At 34.2% G+C, this 18,999-nt stretch overlaps 1 protein-coding gene across 6 annotated transcripts in view; it reads right to left on the bottom strand.

Moving 5' to 3' along the window:
- The window catches only part of DYNC1I2 (dynein cytoplasmic 1 intermediate chain 2), a 59,044-nt gene that overhangs the window by 14,716 nt on the left and 25,329 nt on the right, over positions 1-18,999 (bottom strand). For all 6 annotated transcript variants that reach the window (XM_058714094.1, XM_058714131.1, XM_058714109.1 and 3 more), the window contains 8 exons: positions 8,915-9,010; positions 8,541-8,703; positions 8,318-8,417; positions 7,665-7,790; positions 6,635-6,781; positions 6,152-6,265; positions 5,740-5,873; positions 4,726-4,870 (listed from right to left, as the gene is read on the bottom strand). In XM_058714094.1, the coding sequence (XP_058570077.1) occupies positions 4,726-4,870; positions 5,740-5,873; positions 6,152-6,265; positions 6,635-6,781; positions 7,665-7,790; positions 8,318-8,417; positions 8,541-8,703; positions 8,915-9,010 (1,025 nt within the window). The remainder of the gene's footprint in view (positions 1-4,725; positions 4,871-5,739; positions 5,874-6,151; positions 6,266-6,634; positions 6,782-7,664; positions 7,791-8,317; positions 8,418-8,540; positions 8,704-8,914; positions 9,011-18,999) is intronic.

The following is an 18,999-nucleotide window of genomic DNA, read 5'->3' on the forward strand; positions in this document are numbered from 1 at the left end:
AAATGCTAACATGGAGGACTGGTCCTAATGGTAGGACAGCCTTCCCCAAGAAACAATCCAAATTCAAAGCATTTTTTTCATTTGAACTTGTTCAACATGTGCACAGTTGTTATTCCAAGCGTTAGGAAAATCTCTTTAACCCCATTTTAAGGCTGGTATTCTCTGAGAGTTAAATAATTAAGCTGTTAAAATAGAAAAGAGGATTTAACACATCAGAGACTGTGAAAATTCAAGGTGTAGATGGACTATCGAAGTCTGAAAACTACCTATTCTAAGAAATTACCCACATTAATAATTTTAACCATGACTGGTAAATACAATTCTGACAGGCATTTGTTCTGAGGTTAGAATATACTGTGCATACATGAAAACATTTTGGCCCCCAAATAAGTAATTCTTATATTTTAAGAGTGATTATGTAACAAGTATGGTTAGATGTGGTAGAATATTAAGCTAATTTACCAGGTCTACCCCTAAATTGAGCTCTTACGGAATCCTCTGGTTACCTTCAAGAAGTTTCATTCCTCACACATTCTTCCCACAATTTTTCAGGGCTGCCAAATACTTCTGTTGTAAACTTTCAAATTTGGCATTTTGAAAAGGTAATAGTGTCTTCCAAATATATTAGAAGTAATGTCTTGGTTGGTATAAACCTCACCAAAATGTGCAAAATCATCTCCCTCTGTTTATCTTCTTTACTAAAAATAACTGAATTAAAAAAAAAGTCATGAAAACAATTTGATGAACCAGAACTATTGTTGCCTTATAAATTCCTGACCAGGCAAAAATAAGAAGCTGACTACAGAAGTAGTTTATTTTTTTTTTGAACTTTGAAAAAAATTTATTATTTATTTTGAGAGAGAGAGAAAGAGAGTGTGTGTGTGCACAGGGGCAGGGCAGACAGGGAGGGAGGGAGAGAGGGGGGGAGAGAGAGAGAGAGAGAGAGAGAGAGAGAGAGAGAGAGAGAGAGAGAGAGAGAGAATGAATCCCAAGCAGGCTTCGCGCTGAACACATGGAGCCCAACACGGGGCTTGAACCCACGAACCATGAGATCATGACCTAAGAGTTGGACGCTTAACAGAATAAGCCACCCAGGTGCCCCAGAAGTAGCTTACTTTAAGCTAAATTTCACGCAGTGTCAAACTGAGATTTCTGGGATTTTTTTAACAGACTTACAAGAAAGGGAGAAAATGGAGGAATCTTGTTTTGTTTGCTATTTGGGCAGAGCCAGATCTTAAAGGACACAAAGGTATCTAATAATTCATTCCTTCCAGTTTATAGGGGCTCAATTCCTAGAGCCATGAAACCTTCATAAAAAAGTAGAGGCAGAGAAGAAAAACATTTAAATTTTGTTAAATTCATGGATGTGAAGATACTGGTTTAAAAGCTTAAAATGGAACTGGAACAATGTTTTTAAGGAGATTATTTAGAAACCTTGTCTATTATTTATAACTATTGTGTTGGAGAGCACAGAGGCTCTATCAGGTTTTTTGACAGGGCAGACAGTAAATACCAATAATACAATTAATCATGAAGTATAAATCCAAGATCAAAACAAGAATACTGGAAGCCATGATATGATCAAATAGAAAAATATTTATTCAGATTGTTGCTGTTCTATTCTTCATAGACTAGAATTAGTTGTGTGCAGAAAAGTTAGAATAAAAGATAACTTTTCTGTAAAGTTTTAGAGGGCCCCTGAGCATGTATAAAAACACCCTGTTCAATGTGGGCTAGTCTTTTGGTCACTAATACTGGAGAGGTATGCACATATGTATGTGGGTGGGGGGAGACATATGTATCACAGATGAATGAATAAATGAAGCTCACAGAAGGAAGCAATGCCTAGCTCAATTAGTAAAGAAACTGATATGCCTGCCTGTCATTCTTATTCAGAAGGCAGTGCTATGTTGAAATACAGCAAAATACTAGAACAAAAAATACCAACCACCAATCAACCAGCTGTGTAACACCACAAAAGCAAGCATCAATCAGTCTGCTATCACAGACATACGTTCTGTTCTTGTTTAGGCAATGAAGAGGAATTCTTCATTTTCCAGTCCTGCTGTTAAGTTTAAAAAATTTGTTTTAAGTTTATTTATTTTCTGAGAGACAAAGACAGCATGAGAGGGGGAGAGGAAGAGAGACAGAAAATCCCAAGCAGGCTCTGTGCTGCCAGCCCAGAGCCCGATGTGGGGCCTGAACTCATGAACTGAAATTGAGTCAGACACTTAACTGACTAAGCCACCCAGGCGCCCCCAGTCCTGCTGTTAAGTTTAAAGCTAAAAACCTGGCAACTGAAGCCCTGTGAAATATTTAAATCTACAAATTTATAAAAGATTCTTTTCAATTACTGAAAAAGGAAGCTGGGCAACAACCTAACAAAGATGTGATGTCTCCTGTGTCTACACAAAGGACTACTCAGGTGAAAACACATTAAGAAATCTAGCTTCTTATACAGCTGCCTGCAGCCTATACTGAAATAATTGGCCTCATCTCTCCAATTCTGCATCTTGCTTTGGTTTTACTAGCTAAACTATGTATTTCTTTGCTTGTGGTTGTAAGAGCCTTCTTCTTCCTCTACCTTTTTCCACTGAAAAATCTCATTAAAAAAAAAATTTTTTTTTTTTTTTTTTTTTTTTTAAGAACAACCCAAGAAAGCAAACAAATGATTGACTAAAAGCATTCAGGCTCTGTCTGATCCTCATGAAGGGGAGAGAAACTAAACAGTGCTAGGTGCCTATTACATGCTAGACACTGTGTTATGTACCTTTCTATAAGTTTCCTTCATTAGCCTTAAGTGCTATTTTTATACTCGTTAATGCCAAACAAGAAAATGCTCAGATTTAAAAGGCAAGCTTTTAGAGGCAAAATTTTCTAACTCACTTCATATTTTACACTGAAAGAAAGCATCATGAAAGAACAAGAGTGAACAGTGAATCCTTCCCAGCTTTCTGAGGCCAGCATTTGACATATAAACATGAGTTCACTGTTAACAATAAAGAACATTTCTTTTTTTTTTTTTTTTTTTTTTTTTAATTTTTTTTTTCAACGTTTTTTATTTATTTTTGGGACAGAGAGAGACAGAGCATGAACGGGGGAGGGGCAGAGAGAGAGGGAGACACAGAATCGGAAACAGGCTCCAGGCTCCGAGCCATCAGCCCAGAGCCTGACGCGGGGCTCGAACTCACGGACCGCGAGATCGTGACCTGGCTGAAGTCGGAAGCTTAACCGACTGCGCCACCCAGGCGCCCCAATAAAGAACATTTCTTAAGACCACTAGGTTTCCTCAAAGAAACTGAAGAACAAAGTAAGATCTCTAACCTCTGTCTCATAATAAACTATTCAAAGTGTCAACATTTAGAATAAGGCAAATAGAAACATGAGAAAAATACAGCTTAAAATTTAACTTGATTTAAATAGAATCTGATATTCTGATTGTGCAGCTTTGCCAACTACAATATAATATTGCAGAAAAGAAAGATAGCAAAGTCAAGACTTCTTAGTTTTAACATGGGGGCAAATGAGGGACGCCTGGGTGGCTCAGTAGGTTGAGCGTCCAACTTCAGCTCAGGTCATGATCTCACGGTTTGTGGGTTTAAGCCCCATGTCGGGCTCTGTGCTGACAGCTCAGAGCCTGGAGCCTGCTTTGGATTCTGTGTCTCCCTCTCTCTGCCCCTCCCCCAATCACGCTCTATCTCTTTCTCAAAAATAAACATTAAATAATAAAAAAATTTTTTTTTTAAATATGGGGTTAAAGGAAACTAGAAGGCCTATCACAAAAAGTAACATTCCTTACTTGGATTTGCCTTGAGACTTTCACTGAAGCAGGGCGATGTCACATTTATCTGGAATTGCTAGAGGATTAGGAAGCACTTAATAACACAGTGGGTTTTTTTAAAAAACTGAAGCTTATTAAAACCAAAACAATTTAAAGTGTTTACTGTAGAAAACAAAAATATATATTCATCCATGCCTTCTTCACACAATACTTCTTTAATGATTCAAGTTTGTTATGTATAGTCTTTTTTTTTTTTTAATTTTTTTTAATGTCTATTTATTTTTGAGACAGAGAGAGACAGAGCATGAATGGGGGAGGGTCAGAGAGAGAGGGAGACACAGAATCTGAAGCAGGCTCCAGGCTCTGAGCTGTCAGCACAGAGCCCGACGCGGGGCTCAAACTCACGGGACGTGAGATCATGACCTGAGCCGAAGTCGGATGCTTAACTGACTGAGCCACCCAGGCGCCCCTGTATAGTCTTATTTTATAGGATTTATTGTATGTCAGTTAGCTGTGTTTTCTCCGTTTTTCTAACAGTTCTGTGAGCTACTGCAGCCCCCAGAAAGCTCTCCCAAGAGTAAATAGATGGCTTTTGTGCCAGGCTATACACAGCTATGTAAGGTGCTATGAGAGATACTCAGGTGCTTCTTCCCCAACTCAGTTCAGGATAAACAGTTCTGTGCTTAAAAAGCCTTAAGTGGGAAAATTGGTCTTTGATTGTGTGTGGGTTAATGTATTTGCCAGTACACTTATGAAAACTAGAACATCTAGTAGCTCACTCATGTTCAGTATAACTTATCAGGTTTCATCTATCAGTGAATCATTCTAAGCTACCAGAAAGCTTTTCATCTTTCCCATGTAGAATTAGAGCACCACCTTGTGTCAGAAACCTGAGCAAATGAGCCTTGATACCTTAGTTTTTAGATACCTTAGTTTTTAGATACCTTAGTTGTCCAAAGTTTTACTGTCCAGTCAAATGATGAAGTGACAAAAAGATGTGAGAAGTCCACTGCTCCAACAGCTGCATGACAATGGATACCAGTGATTGGTCCTTGATGTCCCTCAAACATCTCACTGATTCCAGCTTTGCTATTTCATAAGAGTGAAAATTTTAGGGAAATCTCCTGTAAGTAGACCACTTACAAATACATCTTATTAAAGCATTATATGTCAGACTCTAACATAATTTCAACAAACCTAATTCTGTTCATAACACATCAGAGTAACTTATGTTGAGTGTAACTATTCAGATTTGATAACACTACTAAAGCAGTAGGTACATGTTGAACCATAAATATATGCTGTTGACAGCAGAACTCATAACTTCAATATCTAAGGTGGTGGAATAGAGACAAAGGGATGCTATACGTAAGACAGAAAATCCGGGGTACTTCTGTATCAAAAGCTTTGAAGTGAAGGTCATCTGTATTTGAGATGAAACCTAGACACCATTTTTTTTAAGGAAGCAACTGATAAGGTACAGCTAGACACTTTCAAAACAAACTGCACAGCAGAAGACATACCAATTTAAAATATGTACATGACATTACAATTATAATACAATTATCAGGAAGATGAACCAAAGCTCAAAGTACAAATAAATCAAATGGGAAAATGGCTGAAAATTTTATTTACAACTCCAAGGGTCAGTATGTGGCACGGGCATATTGTATTTCCAATTGCTGAAAGCTACTTCCTACCGCTAACTTCTGTGAACACATGCACACATACAAAAACACATCACAATCCTTAAGATCCAGAACACATCATGATCCCAAATAACCTTTTATTTTAAAAAGTATATAAGTTTTAATATTATATATCTGAACTCAAACATAATTTGTCAAAAATAATGAGTGGCTCTCTGACAAATTTCTACTTAAACAGGGGGCAGCTTGTTTTAATGAGATTATTAAAGGGAGACATTTAAACAATTACAAATTCCAGTTTAGATTTACCTGCCATGGCGGCATGCTGTGTACACGGAACCTTCTTCACTCCCAACAACAAAGTTGTTGACATCTCCAACAGGGAAGGACATAGATGTCACAGCTACTGCCTTTGACTGTTTATGAACCAATTCCATGCTATCCTACGTAGAAGAAAATTGAGGAAATGACAAACCTGCAATTTTTAATTTTCTAGTTTAATCGGTTTAAAAGCAATTCTTTTACTATAATACTTACAGAAATGTACTTTAAACGACGCAGGTTTGAAAATAAAGTATACATACAACTGTACTTAATACATGTTTAGTTTATACACTTATAATACTATTATAAAACATTTATGAAAAACATAAGCTGGGATCAGTACAGACTTAAAAAATAACACTTGTCTCAAAATTTCAGTTTTCCAAGTTTAACCTACCTGTGGATGGGAAAGCATGTCCAGACTCCATGAACAAATTTTTCCATCAGTAGATATGCTAATCAGATTGTGAGCATTTTGTGTTCCAACAACATTTACACAATATACAGGATGCTAAAGAAAGATATTAAAAGAAGTTTTCTGGGATTATTTTACCAAAGAAATGAAACCGTTTTTACACTATAATCACAAGTATTCTGTTTCACATCAAAACAGTCTCCTATCTTGATGATATTTTTAATGTGAAGTTTGATGCTATTCTGTTGATAAACAAAATGTTGTCTCAGAAGATAGAAGAGTTTCTAATAAAACAGATTTCCAAAAATACAAAAAAAACCCCAACAAACTGCCTTCATTCTTGGTGGCTAGATAAGGAACTCATACATCAAAGGAAACACATTTCGAGACTACCCTGATGGACACTACTAAGTATTTAATGGCGAAACAGCATAGGAGTCTAGTGGAAATAAGCCCTTTACTTACTGTGTGTGCAGCAGCTGACAGCGGAGTTCTCTGCACTGGAGTTCTTTTATTGCTACGGTTATCCCACAGCACAATTTGGCCTGAATATGTACCACCAACAACCAGATTTGGATGAAATTTTGCAAACGTAGCAGACATCACAGCTGACTATAAATAAGTAAGATTTTTATACTTAAGGTTCAAATGGAAGAAGCTTGTTATAAAAATAATTCTATATCCAAAACATCTTCCCTTTTATTATAAGGTATTAGAGATTATAAAAAGAAATTTATTTAAAATTTTCATTTTATTTTGGAATATAAAAATATACCTTTAGAAGAGCTTTTGCCTTAAAGTCAAAAGTAATGATTATTTGCATAAATGTGTTCAATTTATAAAAAAAGCAAAAAAATTATTTCATGTGCTTACAGTATTAAATCAAAAGACAACTGGCTCTCCATTAGCCTCTAACAGTAATCTCACAACAGAGTGTAAGTTAGTTGTGATTCAGTTAAGCATTTTTTTCAGAATTATGATTATTAAAAGATTATAACTTATGCAACCAGAAAAGGCTTACAAATTCTAACCTTCCACTAAACCCACTTTAAAAATCTGCATCTGTTTCCTGCTTCAAACATATGTTTCTAGTTAAAACTATCTAGTTCCAATTCCTCAGGCCATGTATAAGTAATTCAGTGGGCCAACCATCTAATTGTATATTCAGCAAATAAGTTCCTGAGAAATTCCCTGTAGAAAAGACATTTTATAAAAGATTCCTTTTAAACAATCAATCACAATAACAGAAAATCACAACTGCAAAGGACTTTAGGTGTGATTAAACATAAGAGATGTCAGAAAAGCTACAAAAGGCATATCATGTTGAACTGAGAAGTCCTCAGTTTTCTGTTAACATCTGTTTGCAAATATGGGGTGGTTTAGTAAATGCCAATCCAATGAAATCATCATGTTGACAAGAAAAGAAAAAAGGCACTTGTCTAAATTCATTAATGAATTCTTAAACTTAGGGAAGACCGTTAAGAGACCATCTTACCTGGCAGTGAAACACATATTCGGGGGTAGTTTTTTTGTACTTCATATTCCATACAAGGGCCACACCATCCGGCTCGTGAGGAGCATCTTCATTGTTATTATAGGAAGCCACGAGTAGCTCTGGATACTGCTCACAAGAATCAAGTGGGAAAAAAAATGCTATGCGTGTAAGAATTGCCTCACATTCTTACTCAACTGTTTTTATCAATTGTTTTGCAAATACAAATACCTAACATTTCCCCAAGAGAGATATCTCTAGAGTTAATGCTCAATGGGATGTTAACACAACTTTAAGTTACTACAATTAGTTATTTAAAATGTTTTAACATTAAAACATTTAATAAAATGTTAAATGTTAATGTTAAAACATTTTATTAAAACATGCTGCAATTTTATCCAAAGGATTGAGTGAGCAACTGAAATCAGTAAACCTGGGTTGTGGTATAAATTCAATCTTGAGTTTTAAATATAAATAATGTTTCCAATCCCTTCTTCCAAAGTATATAAAATAAAATAAATATGATAACATTAGAACCATCATCCATTATTACCTTAAATGATATATATTGATTTAATTACATTTCCATAATTAAAAGTGTCTATTAATTTTAATTCAGAAATGAGTTAACAGTAACCAATTCTGTTACAATTTACCTGAGATGACCAATCCAAACAACTAACAACACGATGTTTTGACCAACGTTCATCAAAAAATTGTCGATTTAATGACAGTTTAGCACCTGCTTGAATCTCTCTACAGAAAAAGACAAAACCCCAAAAAAGATGGTGTTATAACTTCTCACTCTTGATCTTAAAGTAATTTAAGTAATCTTAAAGTAATGTTGCTGAAGCCGTAATTTTAGCAATTAAATATTACCCTTCTTTGTCTTCTAAATCTCTTCCGCTGTAGTCAAAGAAGATGTTAATCTGCTCAGAAAGAGCTCTTTCTACAATTCTTGTGGAATGGTCAAAGAAACTTAAAAACTCCTCCGAGTGTAAGATTTGTTGCTTTTCTTCTTCAGTCAGCTCATGAGGGGGAGCTGGAAAACAAGTGTTTTCCTGAAGTCTGATTTATGTCCATCAAATCACGTCAACTCACTATCAGTTTGGATCAGTGAATGCCACACATTTTTTTCCAACTAGGTTCGCCTCATCGATTTAGAGCATTTTATTCTACCTTAACACATAAATAATTTAAAAAATCTTAATTGGAATCAACAAAATTTTTTAAAGTTAAATTCTTTAAGATACCTTTACTATCATTTTCTTCATCTTTCTTTAAAGTTTTCTCTTCTTCTGGTTCAATAGGTGGTTTAGGAGTCACTACGTCATCTTCTTCCTCTTCATCTAAAAACACAGAGCAGTAACACAAAAATTATTTCTATGAAAATAACTGAACTTCTGAGCAATAGTTCAGAAGGTATCCAACTAACTTCAGATAAAAGCTAAAGATAAACCGCTGATAAGACAGAATGAGTAAAAATGATACAAACTTCATCAACACAATTTTAAAGAAAGAAATAAGTGGAACTTCTTGGTGTTTATACATACCTATGTGGCACCTCCAACAGTCATTCCAAATTTTGTAGCTACATAAACTGAAATAAGATATATATGCAACTAGGATAAATTCCTCATGGAAATCTCTAAAAGCTTGCAAGCATTTATCATTCCAGACAGAATAACATGTAACTCCTGCATAGTTTTATGTAGCATGCTGACACATTAATGCTGCAGAATGAAGAAAATCAAATGTCTAAAATAGCCTACAGAGCTGGCTGCTTACTTGTGATCTGAAACCATCAGTGTCTAATGGGTCTTCATATGGCATAAAGACGGCTTACATTAACTCTCAGGTTGCTATTTGAGAGGCAGATTTTAAAGATAATAGCTATGAGACCACATTTTCTATTCTGTCATTTTAAATGCAAGTCTCATTATGTACCGTTGCATGATGTGGCAATAAGCACTTAAAATAATGTTTTATTAACTTGAACAAAAATATATATTGAGATAATATACAATGTTTATAAGAAGACTTTATTACTAAATCTCCTCTCCAAACCAAGAGATACCTTAAAATCACTTACTTTAGAATGTTTTAGAACATACAACTCTGCACTACACACTGGGATAGATTTTCTATGGAGAAAACGGTTATTTTCACTGCCTAAACAGATGTGTCATTTGTCTATAAGGGAATGGCAGCAGGCGTCTACAGCACAGTGCATCTGAAGTAATGAGGGCCTATTCAATAAGGGGACTTGTTAGTTATAGTCATTTCCCCAACCTATGTTCAAAATTATCTAAAGCACACATACATGCTACATACACAAAAGAACTGGTCAAGGATGGGAACCAGCTGCCAAGTCATGGTCCCAGCAGCCAGGCCAGCTGACAAGATAGCAACAACCAGATGGCACTGCCGGGATTGTGTCTTTCTGCTGCAAGGTGGCAAAGGGATGGCACAACATTCTTCCGCTCGGCTGCTTCCAATCCTGTCTCTCCCAATGGTGAGCCTGTGCAATTACCCACACTCCAGGAGGCCTACAGATAAGCCTTTACCCTGCAAACAAAATGCAGCTTGTAGGCCACACCAGCTGCCAAACCACACACATAGTGTTAGGTTTGGAGAGCTATGAAAATCTTTCTAAGTCTATAGTATAAGCAATAAAAATACAACTGTACCTGTAGGAGAGAAAGCTTTAAATGACACTGTATAATGCACACAATGATACAACCTCCAACTTAATCAAAATGATAATGACGTATGCCAATCCTACATTACTTGAAATTGAGCGATTTTTACGTTCTGACAAGTTTACAGAACTAGGATAAATGGCACGAATGATTTCAATATATGCTCATACTTTTGAACCAAATGGTGAAGGTTAAAATTTTTCCTTTCAAGGGCCTCAATCAGCCACAAAGGAAAACAGTAATCACTGTCTTTTCAGCCAGCCCAACCGCATTTGTCAGCCCTTTCTCCGTCAATGCAGCCAGAGCAATCAACCTGCCAAACATTCAGAATGGAAAAACAATCTGAAAATACAGGGTATAATGCACCTGCCAGTGAAAATGGCCATTTCAAGAAAAGCTAGTGATCTCAGTGACCCTGCTGAGGAGGCGGTGGTGCAAAGGGGAAAGAACACGTAAAAGAATTCTTAGTGATCGCCACTCTCTTGCACATTGACACTTCCTTACAAAGCATGCCAATTACAGCTTTTGTGCTACTTAAAAAAATGAAAGCTTTTTTTGGGCAAAATAATCACACAGAGAAACAGAAAGACAGTACTTCTTTTTAGATGAATTCTCATATACAACAGATTATTAATCTGAAAACAGTATAACTGGTAACAATTCTATACTGTACTGCTCAAACATTAGGATGAAATTCTACCATAAAATCACCTGCAGGTGTAATGTAATAAAATAGGTGAATTACATTTAACTCAGAAGCTGACTTTTAGAATGATATATTTACTTCAATTAAAAATGAAGTCTGAGAATATATATATATTCTATTTTCTGCTGTTAGCTATCCTAATCAATTTTGTTTACTAGCAGGGTTTACTGTATGTAAATCCTAAAATCAAAGAGAAGGATTTTGAGATACCCTGGACAGGTCATTCTTGAGCACTGTGAATTATAAATTACAGCCTCCTACCCACATTGTATTTTCCTCCCTCAACTTTGTTGCATTATACGGCTTCTAAGTACCATTTCCAATGACAGATGTCAAATTCCTGTCATAATGCATATGGTCAGTACTTTAGTGCTACGTGACCTCATAATCTACATATTTAACAGAAAAGATCTTGTTTATAGACACTCTTTTCCTTTTAAAATTTAAAATGTAAATGAAGTATGTTAGACAGTGATCTATATCTGCCTATTATACAGCATTTGCTATGCTATTTGCCCATATAGTTTACTTGTAGCTGAATGATGACTTACCATTTAGATACATGTTTTCAGGATTTTGTTTTAAAGTGAATGTACACAGCTCCCTTACTACATGGATTAAAAACTGATTTAAAAACTGTGATAGGTCAAAAGACTAAGCTAAATAAAATTTCAAGGAACATAAAACAAATGATCTGTTCTTAAAAACTACAAAAAATATTTCTATTATAAAGTTGGTCTTAGGCAATTATCTATATATACCAAATATCTGACGAAAACGCCCATCAGTAACATCAGATTAGAGAATGTTCCTCTGAACAAATACACTTCTCTTATTAAAAACTAATACAATAGCTACTAAATGACTATTAATTAACATGATCAAAAATATAGTATCATAATTCTGGAAATTTTCTAAGCTAGTCCTTATTACATGATAAACTATAATATATTTAAAACAGAAAAAGAATGCAACAGAGCAAGAAGACTGAAAAATGGGACTGCCATGTCACATCAATTTATTGATGAATATTCATTGCAATATGCTAAGTGGTTAACTCCATGCTTTCTCTGACAGGGAATCTATGGTTATAAACTGAGCAGTAAAGAATGCATAAAGTAGCAGTTACTTTTAAAATGACAAATCTCTTGTCAATGAATGCTAAGACTAGGTTTAATGAACCACTGAATTTTTACTTTGAGTTAACATCAAAATTGTGATGTATTTTGGTGAGATGGAAAGAAAAGCTGTTCCGTAAATTAAGCTGCACCTAGAAATAACACCAAAGAATGAAATTCCAGTTGTCAGAATAATCTGTTACAATGGAGTAGGTTAATCAAAGTTAAATCATCTGTAAAATGGGTGGCTTTTGTTAAGCTGAGGGAAGGAGTCTACAGAGCAAGTTTTCTCATCTATATCTCACATTACATTTAAGAGACATCTGAGTTAAGAATAAGCGACAAAGTACACTTTGAATTATTTTAAAATATTATAACACATTTAACAGGTAATGTGTAACATTCTAGAGAATCCTCACTAAACACTGATACTTTTTAATCTATCACTTATCACAATTAATTCTCATTATGAAGTGAAAAACAAATCCCATCATTAGTGCATTAATGTTATTTAGGAAATACATTTGTTGTCTATAAATTTATTTTGTAGTTTCATTATATCGGTGTGCCCTATTTTAAGATAATTTAATGTCCTATGGAGTATTCCTAAATTACACAGTAGGTTGATTATTCATGGTACAAAGGAAGTTGCCACCAAGTTCTAAAAATTAGAAAATTTGTTACATATAAAAACATAATTTTCAAAAATTCAACTTATGAATAACTTCACAAAATCTTTCATAAACTATTAGAGGGAAATGCTTTCATCATTAGTTTTAAAATATAAATTAGATATAAATAGTTTTCCTTTAAAAATTTCTAGATCAAAATCATTTGACCCACTTCATTTCAACCCATTTGTCCTTAATCTCATCTACTTACACCTTATTCTTTAAAATCAATATTAAGAGAACCTTATGTTGGGACAAAGCTTCATGAATGGATCAACAGAATCCACTCCTTTTATTATTTTTTTAAATAACATAGAGTGATATGCAAGGTCACTTGGATTTCCTTAATAATTTAGAGCTTCAACAAAGGAAGATGTATAGCAGACTTTTTAATCAGGAAATATTTTGAATACAGATCTAATGCTAACTTGGGGGAAAAATAAGAAAGAAGTAAAATTTCAATTATACCATTTAACACAATTTGTCTCTCTACATGGTCTTTCTTATACAAAATTCAGATTTTATCTAGGCAGTAGTGGCATCATTTACATAGATCCTGAGATCTATGATGTCATAAATATTACATTTTTCTCAAGCCATAATTTCAGATATGCTGATTAAAGGTCTTTAAGATTTAGAACAAACGCTTTAATTTTCAATTATATTTACATTCTCACAGATTCTCTAAGGGTTAAATGAATTTATTAAATACCTTACTTATTCCAGAATTTAAAAAAGAAAAATCAATTTTGGACAAGGGTAGTATCAACAAGAAGGCCCACAAATTTAGTCTACCTGGTAAGCGTGGATTACTGATAGATATTGAGATGATGCAATAAAAAAAAACTTAGAGCTGTTTACATATAATACTTTTCTATACATTATAAATACTAATTGACGTTTCTGAGGAAAAATATCTGGTTACTAAACCAACACCAAAAGAAATTGTAAAACTCCACACAGATAAGAAATTGGAATAGCGTAAGAACTGCACTTCAGGGGAAATCAAAAGCCACGTTCTGGTTGTGGCCCTAGTATTCACCCACACTGTAAGGACAGGCTTGTCAATTAACTTCCTCAGGCCTCAGTTTCCTCTGATGTAAACAAACTGATTACATTAGGTGACAGGATTTCTTCCTCTTTGAAAATCTGTCTAAAAATAGCAACAAAAAAATTCATCCTGAAAAGGTAGGTAAGAAAAAATAATTCTATTTTCAAAAGAGTTAGACTTCTAAAAGGTAAGGGAAGAAAGTAACTTTTCCAGGAGTTTATCTGTGGGCACCATAAGAAGCTTTTTACCTGCGGAGAGAGAAATTGACTGAGGTCACATGTTCCCAGTCAATTTCATTCACAGTAGGTGCTTTAAGACAGCAAAGCACCTCAGTTCAGAAACAGTGCTACCAACTTACAGGGTAAACTTGAAACCAAGAAGATGGCTAGAATGGGGAAAAAGAAAAACAAAGCAAAAAACCAAAACAAAACAAAACACCCACTGCTTTTTAAAATAATAGATTCAGCCTTTAAAAAAAAAAATGGTAGAGTTAAGCCTAACACCAATTTTTATCTTCAATTTAGTAACTCATATTACTTCTGCACTGATTACACTGCCTACCCAAGTTTAATTTACTGTCTGCTACACTCAAATTGTAATTTCAGCAATTCTGTCTCATGGTGAGTTTGGGAATTTGTTACATAATTCTTAAATGGAAACCAACCAGGCTAAGTTTGAGAACCACTGCATTAAAAAAATGGATGAGTACAAGTACAGTTCAGCACAAAGTGTTTTCATTAAAAAACCTTAATTTCAGCTTTTTTTCTTTCTTTCTAAAACTTTCCCAAATTGGGAAAAGAAACTTAATATAAGAGCCCTAGACATGAAAATAATTATAATAATACAGAAATGATTTCATTTTTATCAACAGCTCCAAAGGGCAAGGATGGCCCTATGGTAGCAGGATAAGTTTCTCATTCTCCTTCACTTACATAACTCAACTTGAAACAACAACAACAACAAAAATGACTTAGTGCCTTCATACACAGTGCATACTCCATAAAATTGTAGAAAAGTGAATACTTGTTAGGTTGCAAATAGGACCTTTATTAATTGTAGTATCTAGGTCTAGTCTGCATAAGAACATTTAAAAGGTAGTACTGCTGATGCAGACATAATCAATAGAAACTAGGCTGAGTTCAAGTATCTTGTCACTTCACCTTCAATAAGAAAAATTACACATAGCACTATGAAAGATCAAAGCTGTTTATTCATTACTTAGACAATTACTATAAAATATTATCTGGATGCAGATATAAATTTAGCACATTATGGTCATTTTTCATTAAAAAAAAAAGAAATGTAACAAAAGGGGAGGTGCTATTTAATAAAACTTTTGTTTCAGTGATACATCTGTACCCACGTCTGTACTGTATTATACTACAAATTGAATTTTTATCATAGGTTACTATTATGAAAAGTAGCAAATGCTGCTTTAGTGGCAGCATGCGAGAGAAAGTACATCTTAGAATCAGACTTGGTTTAGAATCTTAGCTACTAGCTACATGACCCTTCATAAACTATCTCCTTCAGTTTTACCTTCTTCATGTGTAAAAAGAACCAGTATTTGGTGAGAGGATTAGTGATAACGTGAAGTGCTTACACTATACCTGACATGTAGCACTCTTTGCTGTTAAAATTTTCAGATATTAAACATAAAGTTTGAAGAACTGTTTACAAATAAATAGCTAAAATAATATATTTGAAAGATGCTAACATGTTCAATTTTGTTCAAAACATTCTGAGGGATACACAGGAACATAAAATAACACCACATTAGTATCTACGTAGTTTGTCACAATGGAATCCACAAAGGCTTTAAGGAGAATCTATAATGGTTTCATTTATAGATCTAAGAGCAAATAGAGATTAGAAAATTATATAGTCACATTAAACCAAGAACTGAGACTAATCATACTTTTTCACCAATTTCATCAGTAATTATACTGTAGCATTAACACTTGAAAATAACCCATTTTTCAGTAGTTACTTCCAGAGTAAATGCATGAAAATTAATAACCCAAGTAAGCAAAATTATTCTCCACAGTAGATATAAACAATTAATTCCTTCACCAAATATTATGTTCTTACTACATGCCAGGCACTATTCCAGACCAGGTATTACAGCAGCTAAGAAGAAACAGTCCTTATTATGCTCATGGAAAATCTGACAAAGTTTGATGATGCTAAAAGACTTGCTCCAAATAATTTAAAACTGAAAAGAATACAGTTTATTTTGTGCTTCTGGATCATCAGCCTATCTAACAAATCATGATCTTTCAAATTTTTAATTACTTGCAAAATAAAAATAGGAAAAAGAATTTTGTAAAAATGCCAGTCTTATACAGCTATACATTCAAATTAGTTCAAAGGCAGTAAGTTACATGTTCACACTTAAAAATTTACACACAGGGGCACCAGGGTGGCTTAGTCAGTTAAGCATCTGACTTCGGCTCAGGTCATGATCTCATGGTTCATGGGTTCAAGCCCCACGAAAAATTTAAAAAAATAAATAAAAAATAAAAATTTATACACATCTCAAAAATTAGCAATTAAAATGCAAATTTCAAACAGGATATAAAACCATATGTGTATATATATTTGTGTGTGTGTGTACATATACACAGAATTTTTGAAAAAATAGATTACAGAAAACTGGAAATATTAACAGTGGCTATTACACAATGGAATTGTGTATCCTTTATACACATATTTTTTAATATATATCCTTTATACACATATTTTTTAATATATAATTTGTAAAATTGGTTTCCATACAACACCCAGTGCTCATCCTACACATAATTAAAAAAATTTTTTTTAACGTTTATTCATTTTTGAGAGACAAGTGTGAGCAGAGGAGGGGCAGAAAGAGAGGGAGACACAGAATCCAAAGCAGACTCCAGGCTCTGAAATGTCAGCAAAGAGCAGACCAGGGCTTGAACTCACAAACCATAAGGTCATGACCTGAGCCAAAGTCGGACACTTGACCGACTGAGCCAACCAGGCACCCTATATATCTATTTTAACTGAAGTGTAATTGTCGCAAATATCCTATTAGTTTCAGGTATACATCATAGTGATCTAATATTTTTATACACTACAAAATGACCCCAACAATAAGTCTAGTTACCATCTGTCACTATGTGAAGTTATAATATTGAGTATATTCTCTATGCAGTAATTATATTCCCATGACTCATTTATTTTATAACTGGTAGTTTGTACCTCTTAATCCCCTTCACTTATTTCACCCACCCCCAACATGTGCCCCCTCTGGTAACCAACAGTTTGCTTCCTGTATCTATGAGTCTGTTCGGGTTCTGTTTCGGGTTTTTTATTGTATTTTAGACTCCACATACAAGCGCAAACATACAGTAACTTTCTCTTATTTCACTTAGCATAATACCTTCTAGGTCCATCCACGTTGTCACAAAAGGCAAGAGCTCATTCTTTTTATGGCTGAGTAGCATTCCATTGTATATATACACACTACATCTTCTTTACCCACTCATCTATAGATGTACACTTAGGTTGCTTCCATATTTTGGACTATTGTAAACAATGCTGCAATGAACATAAGGGTGCATATAATGTTCAAATTGGTGTTTTCATTTTCTTCTGATAAATACCCAGAGTGGAACTGCTGGATCACATGGTGACTCCATTTTTAAGTTTTTGACAAACCTCCACACTGTTTTCTAGAGTGGCTGCACCAAGTTACATTCCCACCAATAGTGTACAAAGGTTCCCTTTTCTCCACATGCTCACCCAACATCTGTTATTTTTTGTCTTTTTGATTCTACCCAATATGACAGGTGTGAGGTGATATCTCACTGTAGTTTTGATTTGCACTTCCCTGATGACTGGTGACGTTGAACATCTTTTCATGTGTCTATTGGCCATCTGTATGTCTTCTTTGGAAAGAAGTCTATTCTAGTCCTCTGCCCATTTTTTAATTGAGTTTGTTTTTATATTGTCTAAGTTCTTTATATATTTTGGATATTAAACCCTATTCAGATGTATGATTTGTTAATTTCTTTTTCCATTCGATAGGTCACCTCTTTGGTTGATGGTTTCACAAAAACTTTTTAGTTTAACGTAATCCCATTTGCTTATTTTACTTTTTGCTGCCCTTGCCTGAGGAAACTGGTCTAAAAAAATATGGCTAAGACTGATGTCAAAGAACTTACTGCCTATGTTTTCTTCCAGTCCAGGAGTTTTATGGTTTCAGGTCTTATACTGAAATCTTTAATCCATTTTGAATTTATTTTTGTGTATGATGAAAGATAGTATCCTAGTTTCATTCTCTGTATTTTCTAAATTCTCTATGATATACTACTGTAATAATGAGAAAAAAAATTATTTTAAAAAAACAAGGAACTCTTCACTTAAACTCAATTTAAGTCTACTATGATGGCACTGACCAAAATTGCTTCAGAATGCTTTACATTTCAAACATTCCAAGATGCATTTCATAATTATGATGGAATAACTAAAAATAAATCTCCAAATTATTAGACGAAGAAAGACAGCCTAATATACTTTTTAAATGAGTCATTGCGCCCTAATTTTGGTTATTTTGCTCACTTTTTGAGTTAACATATCTAATGATGTAGCTTCAGAGAGACATTAAAATACTTGAATATACTAATTAATAAAATATTATTTTCCAGAAATTACAGAATCCTGCAGTATTAGTATTCTCCATACTGATAGTTCAACACTTTATCTTTCCTTTTTTAAGTTGCTTATGTCTTTAGTTTACCATCAGTGGCTTTTTTTTCTAGTAAGATGAGGATTTTTCCACCTGTGAAAGCAATCTTACCAATCAATGGAGCAATAGAACTGAGAAAACGTATCCATAGAAATGAACATTTGCATGATCAAGTAAAAAAAAAACTACTTACGATAAAAATGTTACCCTGATTTCCTCAAATTTTTCCAAGCGTAATAGTATGGTTTTTTGGGGAACAAGAGGAAAGTCAACAAAAAAGTTTAAGGTATTTATTTCATTTCCATCCTTAGTGGGCAGGGAAAGGAGAGTTGTTAAAAAGTGCATGTGATAATCTACTATTAAATAAAAAAAA

The sequence above is a fragment of the Neofelis nebulosa genome, chromosome 2, assembly GCF_028018385.1.
Source record: "Neofelis nebulosa isolate mNeoNeb1 chromosome 2, mNeoNeb1.pri, whole genome shotgun sequence".
NCBI lineage: Eukaryota > Metazoa > Chordata > Mammalia > Carnivora > Felidae > Neofelis > Neofelis nebulosa.